Below are 22,199 nucleotides of genomic sequence, written 5' to 3'. Positions count from 1 at the left end.
TGTGTTTCCTTGTAGTTTCCCAGATTGCTACACTGCAGAGTTCAGTGATCTAGAAGTGGTGCAGGAAGATCAAGGAGGAGTTCCTTTGGAACATCTCATTACCTGTGTTCCTGGAGTAAACATTGTTACTGCACAGAATGGCATAAAAGTAGTTAAGTGGATACACAATAAGCCCCCACCTCCAAGCACTGGTATGCCTTTATATTAGTTACTTAGTCCCTTTGAATTCCTGCTAGTCAATTCCTAACAAATTTGGAGAATATAGTGAAATGTTTATATATCAGATTTGGAGTTTTCTGGTTTTTTATTAACATTGCAAAAATACCCTTCAGGGTTCTCCTTTGTTATTTAAAACTCTACTTTAAGATGCTAGGTACTTTGGAGATTTTTTTTTTTTTTTAAGTTTACTCATAAATCATCTTTGGCTTATGATGTATGTCCATAAAATTCAAAGGCAAAAAAGTTAGTTTCAAAACTACAAATTTTGCCTTTTGATATATTTTATTGCATATTGCATAAGTTGGCTTAATTGAAAAAATAACATTTTCTAGATATATTCTGGGGAATATGAAAACTGGCATCACTGGCAATGATAAGAGGCTCATGATTTAGAGCCTAAAGGAGGCAAAACTCACAAGAAAATAAAATAACAGGCAGTATTTTCCAGAAGTTTGTGATGGAGAAAAGATGTAGGTCTCTGTGACCTCTGACCTACAGATGTACTATAGGCTTTCCTTGGGAAAGGAATATTCTTATTGCTTCTTGTTGAAGATTGATAATAATACTGGAAAGCACATTTTGGGGGTATACTTCAGGGGTTTATCTCATCATTTTTCTTCTCTAATAACTGGTAAAGAAAACTTTTGGAAAGTGGGTGGAGTGTCCCTGGATAGGAGGGGGTCTTGGAGACAGAAACTGAAATTCTTTAGTGGCCAGATCTAGAGAAAACAAGTATCCAGAGCCACCATGGGCTATGGGTGGTACTCCAGAAGCTGGAAATGGAATAGAGTAGCTTGTGGGGAGGAAATATTACAGAAAGAGAAACCCAAGTCAATGTTTGGTGATATTGTTGGGGTACAAGGTCGAATTGTATTCTTCACTGGGGTGCTGGGTATCCTTAGATACAGGATAGCTCTGTCTATACATGATAATATCAAGAGAAGATAATTCTATAGGATCAATTTGTTCCTCACTGGGGCCTACTCAGATACCAGATAGTATTTTGCTGGGGTCCATTTACCCCATCAAAGTTTACTAAATGAGGGGGTGGCATAATCAGAACTGCTTTTTAGGAAAATCACTTTAGTGGCCAAATGGAAAATAGAGTAGAAAGGGAAGAAGTTTGAGCCAGATAGACATATTAATGAGTTATTACAATAATCCAGGCATGAAGTAATGAGGGTATTAGAATGGTGGTAATATCTGAAGAGAAAAGAGAGTGTATTTGAGAGATATCATGGAAGGTTAAATCAACAGATCTTGGCAGCAATTCATATATGAGGAGTGAGATATAGTGAGGAGTCCAGGATGACTCCTAGGGTTGTGAGCAGAAAGATTGGAAAGATTAGTATTGCCTTCTGCAATAATAGGGAAGGAAGGAAGGGTTTAGGAAGAGAGGTAATGAGTTCTGTTTTAGACATGCTGAATTTGAGATGTCTACTGGAAAATTGAGTTCTAGATCTTTAGAGAGCAGGTGGAGATGCAATATTCTAGGTTAGGAGATAATTATTTGTGAAATCAATAAACTTAAGGTAAAAACATCATTTTCAACCTAAATTTGGATTGCTTTCTGAATATAACCTCTCATTGAATACATATGAATGATTAGCTCCCCTGATGCTCAGTGTCTTACACTCTTCTCCTTCCTTTCCCCTCCTACCCTATCCTAAAGCCATATTCCTTTCCTACTTCTCTATAAAGACTAGTAAGACCAACTGGTTATCAGAACAGGGAAATTGTTGAACCTTGTCTCTTCTACTTCAAGGGAAGAGTGTGTATCCTTTGTGCATCTTTTTTTACTCTTTTGTCATACATAATTCAAGTCCTTTGAGTTTCAGGATTTTCAACTTGTTGATTAGTTGTAGATTTTTAATTTGTTCTTTTCAATTTTTTTTTTTTTTTTTTTTTTTTTTTTTTTTTTTAAATGTGCATGAACAATTCATTGAATTTCTTTTTTGGGGGGGGTGTTAGAAATATAAATTTTCCCCTAAGTACATCTATTTCCTCCTATAACTCATTTAATTTCCTTTTAGGAATTTAGATGCTGTGCCATTTGGTACATATGTGTTTACTATTAATATTGCTTCATTGTCTGGTATCATATAACAAAATGTAGGTTCCCTGTTTATATCTTTTAAATAAGTCTGTTTTGATTTTGCTTTCTCTGAGATCATGTAACAATAAACTTTCATTTCAAGAAAGTATATTTAATAATGGAATATATTATATTTATGACTGTCTATCTTTTCTTTGCTTCCTTATAGGTTATTCTTTAGTTCTCTGCTGTGAACTTTTTTTTTTTTTTTTTTTTTTTTTTTTTTAAATTTTTTTCCCCCCCTTTCTGATTTTTCCCCCCTCTTCTCCCTAAATCCCCCAGGCAGGCAACAGTTAAGCACAGATATATTTATGTGTGTGTATATATATATATATATATGCACACACATATATATGTTTAATCCATTAGATACATTTATATAGGTATATATATTCATATTTACACATGCACATATACACATACATGAACATGATCTTAAACAGTAATAATATGGTTAATGTAATATAGATTTTTCTCTTGATTTAACTTTAACTCGGACATCAATTACTAGCTCTACTTTTTTTTCCTAATAAATTTCTGCGGATCCTTGTTATTGTGTTTGTGTGTGTAATTCTTGAAATCTCTTTTTTATGTTTTCAAGGTTAGTTGTTTTTCTAGTGAGATAATTTATATTTTCTCCTATTTTTTCATTATTTTGATTTTATTTCATTGGTTCTTAATACCTCATGAAGTCCTTAGCTTCCACTTGCTTAGTTCCATTTTTAAGCAGTATTTTCTTCAGTGAGCTTTTGTATCTCCTTTTCCATTGGGCCAATTCTTCTCTTCAGGGAATTCTTTCTATCAGTGAATTTTTGTACCTCATTTTTTGTTTGGCCAATTCTACTTTTTTCCTCCTTTTATCTTTTTTTTAATAAAATAGTATTTTTCCTCAGATATATGACAAGATGATTTTTAGCATTCATTTTACAAAATTTTGAATTCTAAAGTTTTCTCTCTCCTGCCCTACTCTTCCCTCTCCTGAAAAAGGTTGATAGTTTGATCTAGTTTATAATATGTGCTGTTGTGTAAAACATTTCTATTAGTCACAGTTATGAAAGAAGAAACAGATCAGAAGGGAAAACAAACCACAAAACAGAATGAAGTGGAAAAAAATATATGCTTCTATTAGTATTCAGAGCCAAGAGTTGTTTTCTTCAAGGAATTTTTATACTTTTTTTTTTTTTTTTTGTTCTTCCTTCATCAAGTTGTTGAATCTTTTTTTAAAATGAATTTTCTTATGTCACTCTAATTTCTTTTTCCAGTTGTTGTTCTTATTTGATTTTTAAAATTTTTTGAGCTCTTCTATTAAATCTTTTTTTGGGGGGGGCCCTAGACCAGTTCATTTTTTTTTTCCCTTTTGAGGCTTTGCATGTAGCCATTTTAACGTTGTTGTCCTCTTCCGAGTTTGTATTTGAATTTTCCCAGTCACCATAGTAACTTTAAGTTCATTTTTTTTTTCTGCTACTTGCTCATTTTTCCAGGTTATTTCTTGATCTCTAATTTTATGCTAAAGTTTGCACCCTGCTGTTAGGGTAAGGGTCGCACTGTCTGAAGCTTTCAGATATTTTCAGAGCTAGTTCTGGTCTGTAAGTGACCCCTGTTTTCTGCTCTGGAACTTATGATCAGGGTCCTTACTTTGTTGTGGTCAAAAGCTCTAGTGTACTAATCCTTATTCTTGATCTGGGATTATGACTGGGATCCCTGTATAGACAATGCAACAGGGGCCTGCACCTACTGCCAGATAAGCATTACTTAGACTCTTCTTTTGACCAAGTTATTTGACCCTCTTATTTTTTGTGGCCTCAAAGTTCTGAAAGTTACCACTGATTGAGTTGTTCCTAAATCATGCTGCTTATTTACATAGGGACCTTGGTCTTCCTGCTGGTTTGAGCTGGGAGTCAGTGTCTCACTCCGATTTGTTTCAGGACTCAGGGCCTTGCTGCTGGCTTGCCTAGTATGACATATCTTGGACTGTACTTCCCTCTTATTCCAGCAAGACTGACCTTTCCTTCCCACCTTCTAAGTTGTCTTGGACTAGACTATATTGTTTCACCTAGTCTTTTTGTTGGGTTTACTCCTCCAGAATTTGTTTTGAGGTATTATTATTATTTTAATGTCAAATGGCTAGTGTCCCCAAAATAATTTATTTTTAAAATAATAGCTTTTTATTTTCAAAATATATACAGATAGTTTTCAACATTCACCCTTGGAAAATCTTGTTTTCCAAATTTTTCTCTCTGTCTCCCACCCCCTCCTCTAGACAGCAGGTAATCTAATGTATGTTAAACATGTACAATTCTTCTGTACATATTTTTCATATTTATCATGCTGCAGATCAAAAATTACCTTGGCTCTAGCCAAGCGTTTTACAAACTTTAAAGCACCATAAAAATTTGGGATTTCAGATTTTTTTTTTCCTTTTATTATTACTGAAAGAAATAGCACCATTACAAAAAACATTTATTTTTGGTCTTAAAAATAAGTTCAAAAACATTTGCTAAATGTGTATGCCCTTTAATCCAGTAATACTATTACTAGGTCTGTATCCCAAAGAGATCATAAAGAAGGGAAAATAACCTACATGTACTAAAATAATAGTAGTTGCTATTGTAGTGACAAAAAATTGGAAATTAAAGGGATATCCACATCAATTAGGAAATGGCTGAACAAGTTGTGATATATGAATGTAATATAATATGAATGTAACTTACTATTATACTATAAGAAATGATGAGCTGATAAATTTCAGAAAAGCCTGGAAAGACTTACACGAATTAATGAAAAGTGAAGAACAGAACCAGAAGAATATTGAACACAATAAGAGCAACAGTGATGTGATGGTCAGCTATGAATGACTTAGCTCTTCTCAGCAGTATAGACTGTTACAAAACAATTACAATGTAGACAAAATACAAAGGCAATTAGAAAACTAAGACAATTACAAAGGATTCAAGATGGAAAATGCTATTCACATCCTGAGAGAGCTAATGGAGTCTGAATGTAGATTGAAGCACACTGTTTTCACCACTTTTATTTTGTCATGGTTTTTTCCTTTGTTTCTTCTTTCACAACATGACTAATATGGAAATATCTTTTATGTAATTGTACATTTGTAATCTATATGCTTACATTTGGTGGGAGGAGAAAAGGGAGAAAAATTGAAAAATCATAATTTTTAAAATAATGTTAAAAATTGGCTTTCTCTATTTTTGGAAAAAATAAAATATCAAAAATTTTTGCTAGTCCTTAAATATTTTTTGGCTAATAATGTTGATTCTTAGCTGTTTGCACATGATATATAAAATAGAGCAGTGTTTTTTTCCTACTTGGTTGATTAAATTATTAGTGACTTCAATCAGTGACTTTTATGTACTGGTTATCTATTGAAAATTTTGTTTGCTTGTTTTAAAATATTCATTTTGTTTCCTATCCTAGATCCATGGCTGTTGCGTTCTAAAAGTCCAGTGGGCAACCCACAGCTTATCCAGTTCAGTAGAGAAGTAATTGACTTACTGAAGAGCCAGCCGTCTTGTATCATACCTGTGGGCAAATTCATCCCATCCTATCATCATCACTTTGCAAAGCAATGCCGTGTATCAGACTATGGATATTCCAGGTTAATGGAATTGCTAGAAGCAGTGCCTCATGTCTTGCAGGTGAGTGACCCGCAGAAATTTTTTTGGAAGAAATGATTTTGTGAAAAAATTTGAAATGAGAAAATTTTATGTTTATGGGGTGGCTAGAGCACTAGCCTTGAAGTCAGGAGGACCTGACTTCAAATCTGGCCTCAGACACTTAAGAGTTCCTAGCTGTGTGACCCTGGGCAAGTCACTTAGCCCCAACTGCCTCAGCAAAAATAAATAAATAAATAAATAAATAAAAACCAGTGTTTATGCTATTAAGTTTCTTATTGGTAGGTGTTCTAGTGAGTTAGAAGATCAGAAAATTCAAAATTCATTTGAACAAGTCTATAAAAAGCTTCCCTTTAAAAAACAAATCTCATCACTTCAGCCAGGACAGTTATGTTAAAGATAGAAGTTATTTAAAGACAGAAAATGAAGGCTGAATATAAAAGAACATTGCATGTAAAAGTATTAGCAGTGGCTCTTCCTTTGATGCTATGTAAGCTCATTAAACATTTGATAAATTGTATTGGTGTCAGATTGGCTGGAATGTAGTATTTCTAAGTATTACCATCATATCATCTGCAAAGAGTGATAGTTTGATTTCCTCATTACTTACTCTAATTCCTTTAATCTCTTTCTCGACTCTTATTGCCGAGGCTAGCGTTTCTAATACAATATTGAATAGTAATGGTGATAGTGGGCAACCTTATTTCACTCCTGATCTTACTGGGAAAGATTCCAGTTTATTCCCATTATATATGATGCTTACTGACGGTTTTAAATATATGTTCCTGACTCTTTTAAGGAATAGTCCATTTATTCCTATACTCTCAAGTGTTTTTAGTAGGACTGGATATTGAATTTTATCAAATGTTTTTTCTGCATCTATTGAGATGATCATATGGTTTTTGTTAATTTGATTATTAATATGGTCAATTATACTAATAGTTTTCCTAATAACAAACCAGCCCTGCATTCCTGGTATAAATCTTACTTGATCGTAGTGGATTATCCTGGGGATGATTTTCTGAAGTCTTTTTGCTAATATCTTATTTAAGATTTTAGCATCAGTATTCATTAAGGAGATTGGTCTATAGTTTTCTTTCTTAGTTTTCAACTTACCTGGTTTAAGTATCAGTACCATGTCTGTGTCATAAAAGGGATTTGGTAGGACTCTTTCATTCCCTATTTTTTCAAATAGTTTATATAACATTGGGGCTAATTGTTCTTTAAATTCACATGTAAATCCATTTGGTCCTGAGGATTTTTTCTTAGGGAGTTGATTAATTGCTCTATTTCTTTTTCTTAAATGTGACTATTTAAGCAATTTACTTCCTCCTCTGTTAATCTGGGAAGCCTATATTTTTGGAGGTAGTCATCCATTTCACTTAGGTTATCAAATTTATTGGCATAAAGTTGGGCAAAGTAACTCCTCATTATTGCTCTAATTTCCTCTTCATTGGTGGAAAGTTTCCCCTTTTCATTTTTAAGACTAACAATTTGATTTTCCTTTTTCTGATCAGATTTACCAAAGGTTTATCTATTTTATTGTTTTTTTTTCATAAAACCAATTCTTAGTTTTATTTATTAATTCAATAGTTTTTTTTTACTTTCAATATTTTAATTTCTCCTTTTAATTTTAGAATTTCAAGTTTAGTATTTGATTGGGGATTTTTAATTTGGCCTTTTTCTAGCTTTTTAAGTTGCAAGCCCAATTCATTGATCTTCTCTTTCTCTATTTTATTCAAGTAAGCCTCTAAAGACATAAAATTTCCCCTTATTACCACTTTAGCTGCATCCTACAAATTTTGGTATGATCTCTCATCGTTGTCATTATCTTGAGTGAAATTGTGTCTATTAATTTGCTGTTTCACCCAATCATTCCTTAAGATGAGATTATTTAGTTTCCAATTACTTTTTGGTCTATTTTTCCTAACTTTTTGTTGCATGTAGTTTTTATTGCATCATGATCTCAAAAAAGAAAGCATTTACTATTTCTGCCTTCCTACATTTAATTTTTGAGATCTTGGTGTCCTAATAGATGGTCAGTTTTTGTAACTGCTGAGAAGAAAGTATACTCCTTTCTATCACCATTCAGTTTTCTCCAAAGATCTATCATATCCAATTTTTCTAATAATCTATTTACCTCTTTAATTTCTTTCTTATTTGTTTGTGGTTTGATTTATCTAATTCTGAAAATGCAAGATTGAGATCTCCCACTATTATAGTTTTGCTATCTATTTCTTCTTGCAACTCTTAACTTCTCCTTTAGGAAGTTAGATGCTATACCACTTGGTGCATATATTTCGTATTGATATGGCTTCATTTTTTGTGCTACCCTTTAGCAAGATATAGTTTCCTTCCTTATCTCTTTTAATTAGATCAATATTTACTTTTGCTTGATCTGAGATAAGGATGGCTACCCCTGCTTTTTTGATTTCACTTGAACCATAATAAATTCTGCTCCAGCCTTTTACCTTTCCTCTGTATGTATCTCCCTGCTTTAAATGTGTTTCCTGTAAACAACATGTTGTAGGATTCTGACTTTTGATCCAGTCTGCTATCTACCTCCACTTAATGGGAGAGTTCATCCCATTCACATTTACAGTTAAAATTACTAATTCTGTATTTCCTACCATCACATTATCCCCAGATTATGGTGTTTTTTTCCTTGCCCCCCCTGAACTCCTTCCTCAGTATTATTAAACTTATGGGCTCACTTGCGTTACACAGCCCTCCCTTTTTAGTATCCCTCCCCCTTCCCTTTAAATCCCTTTTCCTTTCTTGTACCCTTCCCTTATTACTCTTTTCCTTTTCCTTTTTCCTCTCCCCCTTTTTAATGAGGTGAGAAAGAATTCTCTGTAAAACAAATATGTCAATTATTTTCTCTTTGAGCCAATTCTGATGAGAGAGTAAGATTCACACAATGTTCCTCCCCCTCTCTAAAATCCCTCAGATATGATAAGTTTTCTTTGTCTCTTCCTGGGATGTAGTTTCCCTCTTTTTATCTCCCCTTTTCCCATTTTCTGACACTATCCCCTTTCCATTTCTACTTCCCTTTTTTTTTTTATGTTGTATCAGTTAAATCAAATTATGCATGTGGACTTTCTGTATATTCACAACAGAAAGTTCAAGAGTTCCTTTTTGCCTTTTTCTGCTTCTCTTGAGTCCTGGGTTGGAGATAAAATTTTTTGTTTAGATTTGGTTTTTTCCTTAGAAACAAATAATAAATAAAATAAATAATTCTATTGTTGGTTGCTATTAGGGCAACATATGAACTATGACCTCTTACCTTTTTTACCTCTTAACCTCCTTGGCTCCCAGTGGAAGTATCCTAGAAAGCTGAGCTGATGGCTAAGAGCTAAGAAAAAAAATGCCCTGCAGCATCCTGTGGAAATGAACATCTCAAGGATACCTAATAAATATTTATTGATTTGAATCTACAAAGAAGGACAGACCTTTTCTGATGAAATTCCAAATTATCTTCGGCTGATAAGTTGTTGTACTTCTAATCTTCGTGGGTTTTACCAGTCTAGCGCTATTTTTGAGGCTGAATTAAATAGTTGGTAGTTGAGGGTAAGAGAGAGCTTAGAAAGTCATGTATGGCTTCTCTGCCATCTTGGCTCCACCCCCCTGGAATGTAGTATTTCTGAGAATCAGCATGGGTACTTAGAAAAAGCCCTGAACTTGGAGACAAAAAAATAAAGATCAATTTTTTGACCTAAATTTCCCCCTCTTTATAATGATGAAGTTGGACTTGATAACATCTGCAACCCCTTCTATCTGAAAATCCTATAATTCTATTAAGAATCCTTTTCCTAAATTAATAGGATATTTTGCATTGCTAATGATGTGTAACTCTTTGAAGGTGTTTGTGGCAACTGCTGGAAGGTGGAGAAGGAACCCTGACACTTAAAAAATTTCCCTTGTTTTTACAGGTCCATTTTACATAACAAGTATTTATTTCTGTTTAAATTCAGAGTAAAGGGAGCTTATTCCCTGTCTGGGGCAATTGGAAGTGACTAATAGGTTTTAACCGGAAATAACATTGATAAATGGGAATGTGATTTTATTGAGTATTTGTTTTAATGAATGTTAAGATTCTAATTCAAAGATATTTGATTTTCAGATTCTTGGAATGGGTTCCAAAAGATTGCTCACTCTAACCCACAGAGCCCAAGTAAAGCGCTTTACTCAGGATTTATTAAAACTTCTAAAATCCCAGGCCAGTAAACAAGTTATTGTGAGAGAATTTTTGCAGGCTTATCATTGGTAAGTTTGTAAGCAAAAAATTTAAATACTTCTCCCCCAAAGATTTAAAGATTATGTAATAGTTACATTTCATATTCTCTTAATAAGCTAATTAAGTAATTTGGACCAATTATTTTACTCCTTTTTTTCTCCATTTTTTTTTTTTTTTTTTAATACATAGGTGTTTCTCAAAAGATTGGGATGTTACTGAATATGGTGTTTGTGAGTTGATTGATATCATATCAGAAATTCCAGATACAACAATCTGTTTGACCCAACAAGATGATGAAATGGTGATCTGCATCCCAAAAAAAGGTGTGTTGATCTGAATTATTTAAAGATTTTTCTTTGCTCTACATTTCACCAACCCAGATTTGGTCCTCATCAACTCATACCCTAGGCTAGTAGCCTTTTGATTGGTCTCCCTATCTCAAATCTTTCCTCTACTTTAAATCATCTTTTATTCAGGTACCAGAGCGATCTTCTTAAAGTGTAGTTCTGACTTTGTCAGTCTGCTTTTTGGTAAACTATAGTGGCTCTCTTATTTCAGGAATTAGATAAAGACCAAGAATATAGGCTGAATATAAAGAGATTCCCTATTTGGCTTGTAAAGTCTTTTATAACCAAACCCCTTCCTATTTGTTAAATCTTCTCAGACTTTACTCCTCTCTACAAACTATAATCCAGTGACATTTGTCTCTTTTTTATTCCTTACATGAAACATTTCATTTCTTGATGGTCTTGCCTTTTTTACTGATTATCCCCAATTCCTGGAATGCCCTTCTTCCTCACTTCTGACTTCCCTGGATTCCTTGAAGTCTTGGCTAAAATTCTGCCTTCTACAAGAAGCCTTTCCTGTTAGAAACTCATATCTTTCCTCTTAGGTTACCTTCCAATTGACTTGTATAGATATCATTTGTATATCATTTATATGTTGCCTCCCTGTAAGCTTCTAGAGTGTAGGAACTGTTTTTGCTTTTCTTTGTAGCTTCAATGCTTAACCCAACAGAGTAAGTGTTTAATAAATGTTTATTCACTGTCTGACATTTTCTGATTAATTTTGTGACAAATACCTTCGTGTTTTGATGGAACCCATAACTGCTAGGATGGGAATATGCAATCTCTTCACATAAATGGATGCATGAGTAAATAAAGCATTTCAAACCAGAAAATTGCCCATATAATAAGTAAAAAGTAGAAGAGGACATTATTCCACTAACATAAAGTTTTATCATTAAGACTTCTATAAGACCAGTTAGAAATGATCTAGGATATGGTCATCTATCTTGTGGACCTCAATAAGTGATTCTGATTTTGATAATGTGAATAGGATATTCTTACTTCATATTGGATTGTAGTTAACTAAAAGAGTAAAGTTTATCAGGACAAAAACCATGTAAATTTTAGATGTTTTCACATATATGTAATCAGTGATGATTATTAAAAAAGGGAAAAACAATAATAAGAATAACTAAAATGTCTTTATCATGAACAGTAAATTGAAGTTATTTAGGAGGTTACTTATCCTACTAAAAGTGCTACTCAACTTAACTTTGCTCTTCCTTCTTTGGTGGATTAGGAGAATCACAGATTTAAAGCTGAGAATAGCATCTTAAATGTCATCTATTCCAACTCCCTAATTTTTTAGATGAGCACTTGAGAATTGAAGGTAATGTTTCCAGGGTCTTAAATGGCATTGCCTGGATTCAAACCGAGCTTTTCTGACTCATTTGTGCATTAAAGATAACAACTTTCATGGGGGGATTGAAGAAATTAAACTCAAATCAATCAATTCTGATTTTTAGAAAATTAACTCTGGTAGAATATTTGATTGGGAAAAAAGATAAATTTATTAATAATAAAAAAAGTAATTTTCAGAGTGGTCTAATGAATTTATTTCATCTATCCTAGCATTGTCCTTCATTACCATCTACATCAAGTCCTAACTGGGCATACCTTTTTTTTCCCCCGTGTATAATATGAGTTCCTAGAAGACAAACTTGTCTTTTTAATCAGTGTATGTGATTTAGTACATCATGGAGACTAAATATATGTAAGCATGTGGAAAAGTTGTGATATTTATTTTGTCTTTTAAAGAACGTACTCAGGATGAAATAGAAAGGACAAAACAATTCTGCAAGGAGGTTGTCGATTTGCTGCGTCATCAACCTCATTTCCGGATGCCCTTTAATAAATTTATTCCTTCTTATCATCACCACTTTGGCCGTCAATGCAAACTTGCACACTATGGATTTACTAAACTACTTGAACTTTTTGAAGCCATTCCTGATGTTTTACAAGTAAGTTCAAAAGGATGTCTAACTTTTAAAATTTAAGTAATTTTGTGTGTGTAGAAGTGTTTGCTTTTTTTAATATTACTATGCCATAATAATTACAAGAAAAAAATAAGTATTTCAGGCCATATGACTGAAGTACTTTTGTTAAGAAAGTTTTATTACTGGCTGGTAGGTCATTTTGAATGTGTATGTAATTTTTGAATAAAAAAGGTTTAATTAACTTTGTTTTACCTTTTTTTTTTTTTTTTTTTGCTAACTTGGTTAGCTTTCAGAATCACATCTTTGATCTGTATATTTTAAAATATATTTAAAAACTCTTAAAAGTGAGTTGGAGAGTGTGTTACAACTCTAATAATTAAGCTTTTAAAGGATAGGATATTTCTTAAGGTGAATTTAACACAAGAAGGAAGCCTTGATATTAGAATTATTTCAGAGGAAGGACAAATAACTTTCTCTTGCTTTTGGGGGGAGGGGAATGATAGATGAAAATAAGAAAGGAGTATACTCTGCAAATATGAATGGCATTTATATTCATAGGCCAGGAACTAGAAAATGTTTATTAGGCTATAAGGAAAAAGATGGCTTTTGTTGTCATTACTTTTGACTGGTTATTTCCATATATCTAGATTTTAACAATATATTGAATCAATAACCTTTAAACCAGCTGAACAAACTGCCCACAGGAAATACTGTCAAGTTGAAAATAAACTTGAACAGTTGTCTGAGTGATGAACTATATATATCCGTAGCCAGAAATACTGGTTTAGAGCATCTTCAGAATTAATGAAAGGACTTTACATGTATCAATTTAATATAATTAATGATCTTAGTAATGCAGAGATATGAGAAGTGTTGTGATTACCATAGAACAGTTGGGGAAACTGAGAAAAACATCTTTAAGAAATAAATCCTTATTGAAAATGCCATCCACATGGAAAGTGAACCATGGAGACTGAATATGTATCAAAATATAGGGTTTTTTTCTCCTTTTGTTATTATTGATTCTTGTTGTTACTTTTTCTTGTGGTTTTCTCTCTTTTGGTCTGATTTTTCTTGTACAACATGACAAATATGGAAATACATTTAAAAGGATTGTACATGTTTAACCTGTGTCAGATTGCTTTCTGTCTTGGAGAGGGAGGAGGTAAGGGGGGAATAGAAAAATTTGAAATATAAAGGTTTTAAAAAAAGAATGTTGAAAAATATCTTTGCATGCATTTGGAAAAATAAGCTATTAATGAGGAAAAAGAAAAGTTGAGGAAACTGGACCAAGGAAAAATGTTGAAACTTAGTTTTATGAAGGCCTTTTGAAAGAATTGAGCCTTTTGTTTTGTGTTCTCAGTTCTTGGCGGTGTACTTAAAACATGGTAGGCCATCTAATAAATACTTATTAGTGGATTAACTGTTAATAGTAGGTTTTAATATGTATGTATGTGTATGTGTATATATATGAATATATACACACACTATATATATGCTAGATGCTATCACTTCATTTAAATGAGCATTCTTATTAAATAATGTTAATTTAATATCAATTTATTAAATAATGTTAATTTGAAAAAAAGACAATCCTTGTAAACCATTATACTCTCACAGAATAAACAAAAATACTTTCTTATTAATAGTTTTATTTATATGAATGCCTATTCTGAGTTCTGAATATTTCATTTCCTTTTGTTTCTCCTTGAAGGTATTGGAATGTGGGCAAGAAAAGATCCTTACATTGACAGAGGTAGAACGTGTCAAGGCTTTAGCTGCACAGTTTGTAAAACTTCTTCGGTCTCAGAAAGACAACTGTCTTATGATGACTGATTTACTTACAGAATATGGTAAAACTTTTGGTTATACTCTGCGTCTCCAAGATTATGATGTCAGTTCAGTTCCAGCATTAATGCAAAAACTCTGCCATGTTGTAAAGGTAAACTAGTTGTTTTTTTGATTTTTGGTTTTTTGGAATACATTTTGTAGAGCCTAATTATGTGCTTTACATTTCTTGATGCCTTTAATGTTTAAATTAGCCTCATCTGCCAATCTCATCAGTCAATCAACAAAATGTTCACTAAGAGTCTACTCTTGGAATTTACAATATATCTTATCTCCCTAATTTTTGGTTTAACGTATAACACTTCACATTAGAAGAAATAATTCAGGAACATCTCTTGATTAGCAGGTCTTACAACAAAAAATATAACTGCATTAATATGACCTAGGTGATCTCACTTTTGAAAGTTCAAATTCTTTGTCCTTTCTCAGGTTGCTGATACAGAATCTGGCAAGCAGATTCAGCTGATAAATAGGAAGTCTCTTCGATCTCTCACTGCCCAACTACTAGTGGTGTTAATGTCTTGGGAAGAAACCTCTTTTCTTTCTGTTGACCAGCTCAAGAGACATTATGAAACTACCTATAGTGCTTTTCTCAACCCTTGTGAATATGGATTCATGACCCTGTCTGAACTTTTGAAGAGTCTGCCGTACTTGGTTGAGGTATAAAACTGTTTGACCTTAGTCTTTAGAATAATCAATATTTTGGCTAGAATTTGCAATTTTAGGTTTCAAAAATTTTATTTTCTTACTGTAAGAGGGTAGCTTGTATTATAATACTACTGGGTTTTTGTTGTTGTTGATAGGTTTTTACCACTGACACAACAGAAGAGTATGTGAAGCTCACCAGTTTATATTTGTTTGCAAAAAATGTACGGTCTCTACTTCATACCTACCACTACCAGCAAATATTCCTTCATGAGTTTCCTGTGGCCTATACCAAATATATAGGAGAAGTGTTGCAACCCAAGACCTATGGTTATAGTACCCTGGAAGAGCTTTTGGGATCAATTCCTCAGGTAGCCATTTACACTTTGATTTTGTTGAGAGCCTCCTTATTAAGGCATATGTTCACTCTGTTATCACACTAATATAGTAGCAGCCAGTTTAAATTTAACTTAAGTTTAAATTTAGTTTAAATTTAAATTCAAAAATATATACCAGAGAAGCTGTATCATTTTACTAAAATTTAGACCTCAAGCATGTATTTCAGTTTCTTTTTTTTTTTTTTTTTTTTTTTTTTAGTGTTGTGTAATAAAGACATTAAGAGATTTACACATAGAAGTATCTAAGTTATGTGTACACCAAAGAAATTATATTTTAAGTCAGGAAATTAGTTCATGGTGGTTCTAGAAATGATGACTCTAAAAGAGATGAATATCCTTTGTTTTATAAATATAAGCTTTGTAAAGATAAATGATTTTTAGTTAGCCCATACTGCTTCAAAAGCTAAGGAAAAGAATATAGAAAATTTATTTTCAGCTTTCCAAGCTTATTCCTTTATATACAACTACTAAATTCTTAATGATTCTTGAAGGACTTAGAATTCTTGCTTTTTTTTTTTTTTTTTTTTGCCCTGAGGCAATTGGGATTAAGTAACTTGCCCAGGTAACACACTAGGAAGTGTTAAGTGTCTGAGGTCAGATTTGAGCTCAGATCCTCCTGATTCCAGAGCTGGTGGGCTATCTTCTACACCATCTAGCTGCCCCAGGACTTGTAATTCTTGACAGGCAAGATTATGCTTGATAAGATTTGAGGGTGTGTGTGTATGGGGACATTTACCCACCTTTCCCTCTATTGACTAGTAATATGTTTTATTGTAGGTGGTCTGGATAAAAGGACATGGTCACAAAAGAATTGTTGTTTTAAAAAATGACATGAAAAGTGAGTAAACTTTTATAAAAAAGAAAAAAGAAAAGTTTTCACCTAGTATTTGCATTTTCTGACTTGTCTGTGTTTTGTCTTCTAGCTCGGTTGAGTTCTCCCAGTTTTTCTCCTGCCAATCATGTAAGTGATCATGAAAACCAGACAGAAGACAATAGTGAGCTTACTCTGGAGACTTCTGAATCTTGTTCCTCCTTAGGACTCATTCTGGGAGTGTGTACTAATGGTAAGAAGAAAGCTGAGGATAAGTGAACACAAATAAGGTCACAGATAAAAGTTAAAGCTTTATACCTATTGCTCTTAAATACAAAGTAGAGCTTTGAACAGTTCTTATTGGCTAGTAAAGTTAAAGAAGATGAGAGATTTGCAGATATAAAATACAAATATCAGTTCAATTCCAGATATTAATAGGAAAAACTTGACTTTGGTCTGAGAGTTAGAAGATCAAACTTCAAGTGCAGGTTTTGTCACTAACTAGTAGTGTGACAATGAACATCACTTAACGACTTAATCCTTATTTTTCCTATTAAGTTGATATAAAGCAGTGGAAATAATGATGTCTAAAAGGTCCTTTTCACTTCTAACATTCTATGATATCGATTTATCTAGCTAGTGTGGCATGTCTATTGTTTTGTCTGCAATTAATAAGCTAGTAGATCTGAAAGGTTTAGAGCCTTGGCATTTATATTTAATTTTTCTTACTTTAAAGAACATTTTCATGTATACTGCTATAAGGTAGGCAAGGCTGGTGGCATTTCTTCTATCTAAAAACTGAAAAGACTGAGGTAAAAGTAGACCATTAATTTGGGGAAATTAATTTGTCATTTTGAATCACTGTAAATCCATTTAATATATTCTAGGAATCTTAAATTTTTCTGAGCGCCTGAAATAGGATCTTTTTTCTTCAAATGTCTATTTTATGATGGAGGATGGAATCTTTCAGGTTGGGACATGACTTGTGCAGTTGCTGGAGGGGGGGGTTGTTTATTTTTTTGAAACTTTGCACATTAATGTTTAAGGCTTAGCAGTCTGAGCAGTTGGCATTTTCAGAGTGTTTCTGGTCTCTTCTTCCTATAGGTCCTAATCAAACTGAGCAGGAGCTCCTCTGCTTAACTAAAACTTCACCTATAGACCTTTTGTGTGAACCAGTCCCTTCTTGCTTGCCATCCCCACAGCTGAGACCTGATCCAGTCATTCTTGAATCTACTGATCTCATTCAGTTTGAGGAACATCCCCAAGCTCCTTGTGGTAGGATTTACTGAGTTTTCATCATTTACCTGTAAACAAGCAGATATCATTATTATTATTATTAATTACTATTTTTTACTATTTGAGTGGACAGGATTTTATAAATGTTTGAAATTTATTATTTTACATTCTCAGTAAAATTCCCAATGTTTGGCCTTTATAGCTAGCCTTCAGTTATTGTTACAAACAAATAAAGGAGAGTATTATAGATAAATGAAATCTACAGATAAAATAAGTATTAACACACCTATGGAGAGCAGTAAAATTGTAAAATGATAAAACCAGTTCTTTTAATTTATTAATTTCAATTTCTTGCCCAAAATGCTTTTTATAAGAGCCTTGCAAAAGCAAATGGGTAGGCTGATTTGAGTTTTGTCTCCTTCCTATTTTTGTATACTCCCTTAGCATAGCCTAATAGTGAACATTTTTTAAAGTACCTGTTATGTCCCAGTCACTTGAATAGTGTTAATATAAAGAAGGCAAAAGACAGTTCTTGCTGAAAGGTGCTCAAAGTTTATCTACACTAAAGCCTTTATTTAGGTGAGGAAAGGCTTTCAACCTATAGAAAGTAGGATTTTAATTGGATCTTGAAGGGAGCCAAGAGATGACAATGAAGAGGGAGAACATTCCAAGGATGAGGGACAACTGCTGAAAGTATCTGAAGCCAAGAGATGAAGTGTCTTGTTTGACAAACAGCAAGGAGACCAAGATCACTAGATTGAGAAGTTATTTGTGTTTGAGTGGAGGAGGCTGGTGAAAAATGTAAGAAGATTGGAAAGGGAAGAATGAGGGATTTCTAAATTGTGAAGGGATTTTTGAATGACAGTCAAATTGTCTGGATGACCTGTGACCTAGGTAATTTTCTTTTGTATAATTGAAGATTAATAATAGACAAAGTTATTTGTACTCCTCCATATTGATTCATAAGTTATAAAGTATCAGCACCCGTTCTTCAGTGAATGTTTGAGTATATGGGATACTGTTGTATCTTCCTTTAAGAAAAGCTAATATATAAAAACATAAAGTTTACCCAACCATTAAAATAGAGGAAGCTTTACAGAGAAATTCATTTATTCCCGTAGAAATTTTTCTGATATCTATGAGCTCATATATAGATTATTATCTAAGTGGTATATTCTTGACCCAAAAAAAGCGTCAGGAGTCATTGCCCATGAGAAACATCTAGAAATGAAGAAAACATCTGAAATTTTTCTTTACTTTGGTAGAAAGATGTGACTATTTAAATCTGATACAACTTTTCAGAAGCACAGCTACTTTGTAAAGTTAAGATATGCTTAACATGGAAAATTAATCCACAGTAGTTTAGAAACAGCCCAATATAATAGTTAGAATTCTACTCAGGCAGATGTAGGTTCAACTGCCACTTCTGGCATTCATTAACTGTGTGACTGGGCAAATTACTGAATCTCAGTGTCTCAAGCAACTTTCTACCAAGTCATAAAGAACTTTTGTTGGTCTAGTTTTGCTGATCTCAAACTGAAATTCATTACACTAATAGTCTATGGATATATGTTTTGGAAAAAGAAGCCATGAAAACAAGTTGTTCTCCCATTTTGTGGAGTTGAACGAATGTCTTTTTGTCTTCACAGAAATTATGGTTTTAACAGAACAACAACAAAATAAAATGACAGTAAACAAAGAAAAACTGACTTCTGGCTCTGGGGTGCCTGATGCCTTGGAAAATGTCTTAGTGCCTCCTTGCTCATCGTTGGATATCTCAGAGTCTCGGCCAAGCAAGGACACAGTGGAGAGCCCAGCCAAAAAACAACACAAAAACAAAGTGAAATTGGCAGCCAACTTTTCTTTTGCACCCATAACCAAGCTTTAACTTTGATATGTGACTTGGAATTAAGAGGGAAAAAAAGCACTGTCTGACTCTGCACACAAAAATAGGTTCAAAGCTATTTGCACGCCCTTTCATGTTTTAATGAAAACCCCTATGAGCCATTTAGTTTCTATTAAGATGGATTTGAAGATATTTTTGTTCCTTTTACCTTGAACACAGCTTTTGGCTGAAGAGTTTTTTTAATTATTTGAAAAAACTTCCCCAGCATTCATTCAAGAATCTTTTAGGTATTTTACCAAATTTTCTTAATTAAAATGAAATAAAATGGTGTTCGGTAAAAAGAAACAGGTATGAATTCAGCTAGAAAGATTTGGATTTTATTTCCATTAAACTTCATCAGTGGTTGTAATCTTACATGTAGCATATGATATTTGTTAGACCATTACATGTAGCATATGATATTTGTTAGACCATTGCTTACTGATGTTGTTTTCAGACAGTATTAATAAATGCATGATCCATCTTTCAAAAGACTGATAAGTAAACAAGTGTCTATGCATTAGAATGGAATGGGTAAGCAAGGAGTTTTGAATGTATGTAGGTAGGGATATGAATGATAATTGTTTCTGTGTGACTTGTAAGTTCACCTCATTTTTCATTTTACTATGTTTGGAGATATCAGATGTGGCTTTGTGACAAAATTTATTTTAAATGTCTTTTGTCACTTTCAGTTCCATTTAGGAGCTTTCTAGGAAGTTGAAAATGTTTTAAGCTTCCCTTTTATGTTATGTTCCAGTTTGACATGGATTAGGTTAAGGAAAAGGAGATGGTCTTGGTGTCTTGAGTTTAAAGTCAGTGTTTGGGTGACAACACACACATTTTGTGTGTCTAGAGATGGTATTGATAGGAAAGGGTCTGATTTTCCTAAACTATGCATTAAATGCATAAATTATAAATCAGAGCAGGTTATGAGAAGCGCTTTAACCTGAGATGTATCAATATTATTTCCACTGGAAAGAGACACAGTGATTCTATCTAAGCATGGGAAGGCCAAGGTTGATCCACTTAACCTTGTTTTTGTACTTTTAAAGCAAGTTTTGGTAACTGGGAAGCTTTGTGTGTCTGTTGGCATATTGTCTTTTAAATGTTTTTATTCTGATGGTTACTTCTAGTGTTGATAGCGTGTTCAGTTGTTTGTGGTGTTTGATCTTGGCATTTGGAAAAGCCAGCCTTTGAAGTAGCACTGCGCTAGCAGAATGGCCTTTCTTTAGAGTTGGCTGAAATGTCCATTGGCGGATGGCCTCTTACCCCTTCTGGGTAAACCCAACATTTACAATGGATTGTATTTGTTGGGCAAAGAGACAGATGGAAGTGCTCATAAAACAGAAAGAACCTGCCACACAATGTCTTCCACTAGTTAAGTGATTTCTTTTTTGAGGTTAATATTTTTGTAATGTACTAGAAAGCCAGAATATGGGCTCAGATTTCATAGCCAGCATTTGGGAAAATGCCACAGAATTGCTATTACAGAGATATTTTTACAAGTTAGGTTTTGTTTAAAAAAAAGAAAGAAAGAAAAGAAACCAGAGATTCTTACTATTTGGTATATAGCCATGATTCAAATGGAGATTCACTGGAAATTTTCTTGAGTATAATGGTACAATGTGACTCCTTCTGTAGGCATATTTCCTCTACAGACATAGTACAATGAGAAAAAATGCAAACATAATTTTTTTTTAAAGATGCTTTTAAACATTTCATCAGTTTATTGATCAAAAACATCAGTTAATTACAAGTTATTTCAAAAGACAGAGTTTGCACATTGGGACTTTAGTTTTGAAAATATGCAGAATATTGTGGACTTAAAGAATATAAAAGGTGTAATTACAAGTCACTGGAAACAATCTAAAAGAGAAAGTTCTTGAGAGAAGAAGCTGTAATCCTGCAATATCTAATGAATGTGGCGGTTATACCATTTATGGAGGTCAGCCAGGTGGGCCTAGGTCCATGTGTAATTCTAATAAATTGCTGTTTGAAAGTAAGGAAATTCATTACATGGGAAGTTGTGTTCATGATGTATTATAAAATGGCCAATCCAATTGCAATATATTTTTTTAATCCAAAGGCTTAATTAAATGATGTGACTAAATGATCTATAAGAATTAGGACAATTAAATTATTTCTGGTTGGAAAGATTTGCCAATTTAGATTTGTCTGTTTAAAAAAAAAAAAGTCACCCAAACTCCCTCTCTCATCCTGTACCGTTTGTTTTGGATTGGGCAGAGGGGAAGAAATGTTTTCTTAACTGTCTACTTTGTTTGAACACTTTTCGTGGTTCAAAGTGCTGTTTTGTGTGTTGGGACCAAACAGTTGTCAATAAAATTTACAAGCAAGCATAACATTTTGGTGGTGCTTCATTTGAGCGTATTGTTGATATTTTAAACTGTCTTTTCTGTCTTCCGTTGTCTCTTTGCATTTCGAACACCCTCTACCCCACCTATTCTTTGGGAAAATCGCATTTACCATTTATTTAGTAATTGCTGTGTGCAAAATATACAAACTGGATTTCTTGACTGATATTTAATAAGGGGAGCAAAATTTAACAAATTGGCTAGTCACGAGTGTAGCTCTACATTCAAAGTCCTAAAGTTTTTGATTTTGGTTCTGTTTGACTTAGAAAAGTTAGTAATTGCAGATCCCTTCTCAATACCCTTCCAATCCTTAACTGATAAAACTGGAATCATTCCCTGGAATTAGCTTTCCAAAATAATTCATTTTGTGCTGTACCTTTTATTGCTTTATTACTGCTGAACATAATTTATTTTGAAAAGTCTTGTTCTTTCATTATTAAGGGTCAAGGTGAGCATTTTATCCTACGTATATCATATGGAAAGACACAGAAAAACATGAATGTTGTAATAAATTGTTTCAAGCTAATACACAATTTT

The 22,199-nt window shown here is 33.2% G+C and overlaps 1 protein-coding gene across 7 annotated transcripts in view; it reads left to right on the top strand.

Annotated features, from left to right (window-relative positions):
- The window catches only part of MARF1 (meiosis regulator and mRNA stability factor 1), a 47,442-nt gene extending 25,792 nt beyond the window's left edge, over window positions 1–21,650 (top strand). For all 7 annotated transcript variants that reach the window (XM_074280617.1, XM_074280616.1, XM_074280615.1 and 4 more), the window contains 12 exons: window positions 16–191; window positions 5,750–5,970; window positions 10,070–10,212; window positions 10,373–10,506; window positions 12,289–12,491; window positions 14,182–14,409; window positions 14,745–14,975; window positions 15,119–15,331; window positions 16,136–16,196; window positions 16,282–16,422; window positions 17,274–17,444; window positions 19,055–21,650. In XM_074280617.1, coding sequence (XP_074136718.1) covers window positions 16–191; window positions 5,750–5,970; window positions 10,070–10,212; window positions 10,373–10,506; window positions 12,289–12,491; window positions 14,182–14,409; window positions 14,745–14,975; window positions 15,119–15,331; window positions 16,136–16,196; window positions 16,282–16,422; window positions 17,274–17,444; window positions 19,055–19,293 — 2,161 coding nt within the window. In that variant the 3' untranslated portion in view covers window positions 19,294–21,650. The remainder of the gene's footprint in view (window positions 1–15; window positions 192–5,749; window positions 5,971–10,069; window positions 10,213–10,372; window positions 10,507–12,288; window positions 12,492–14,181; window positions 14,410–14,744; window positions 14,976–15,118; window positions 15,332–16,135; window positions 16,197–16,281; window positions 16,423–17,273; window positions 17,445–19,054) is intronic.
- Window positions 21,651–22,199: the final 549 nt, after the last annotated feature.

This window comes from Sminthopsis crassicaudata, chromosome 1, assembly GCF_048593235.1.
Source record: "Sminthopsis crassicaudata isolate SCR6 chromosome 1, ASM4859323v1, whole genome shotgun sequence".
NCBI classification, from domain to species: Eukaryota; Metazoa; Chordata; class Mammalia; order Dasyuromorphia; family Dasyuridae; genus Sminthopsis; species Sminthopsis crassicaudata.
This window is presented reverse-complemented; position numbering and strand designations above follow the sequence as displayed.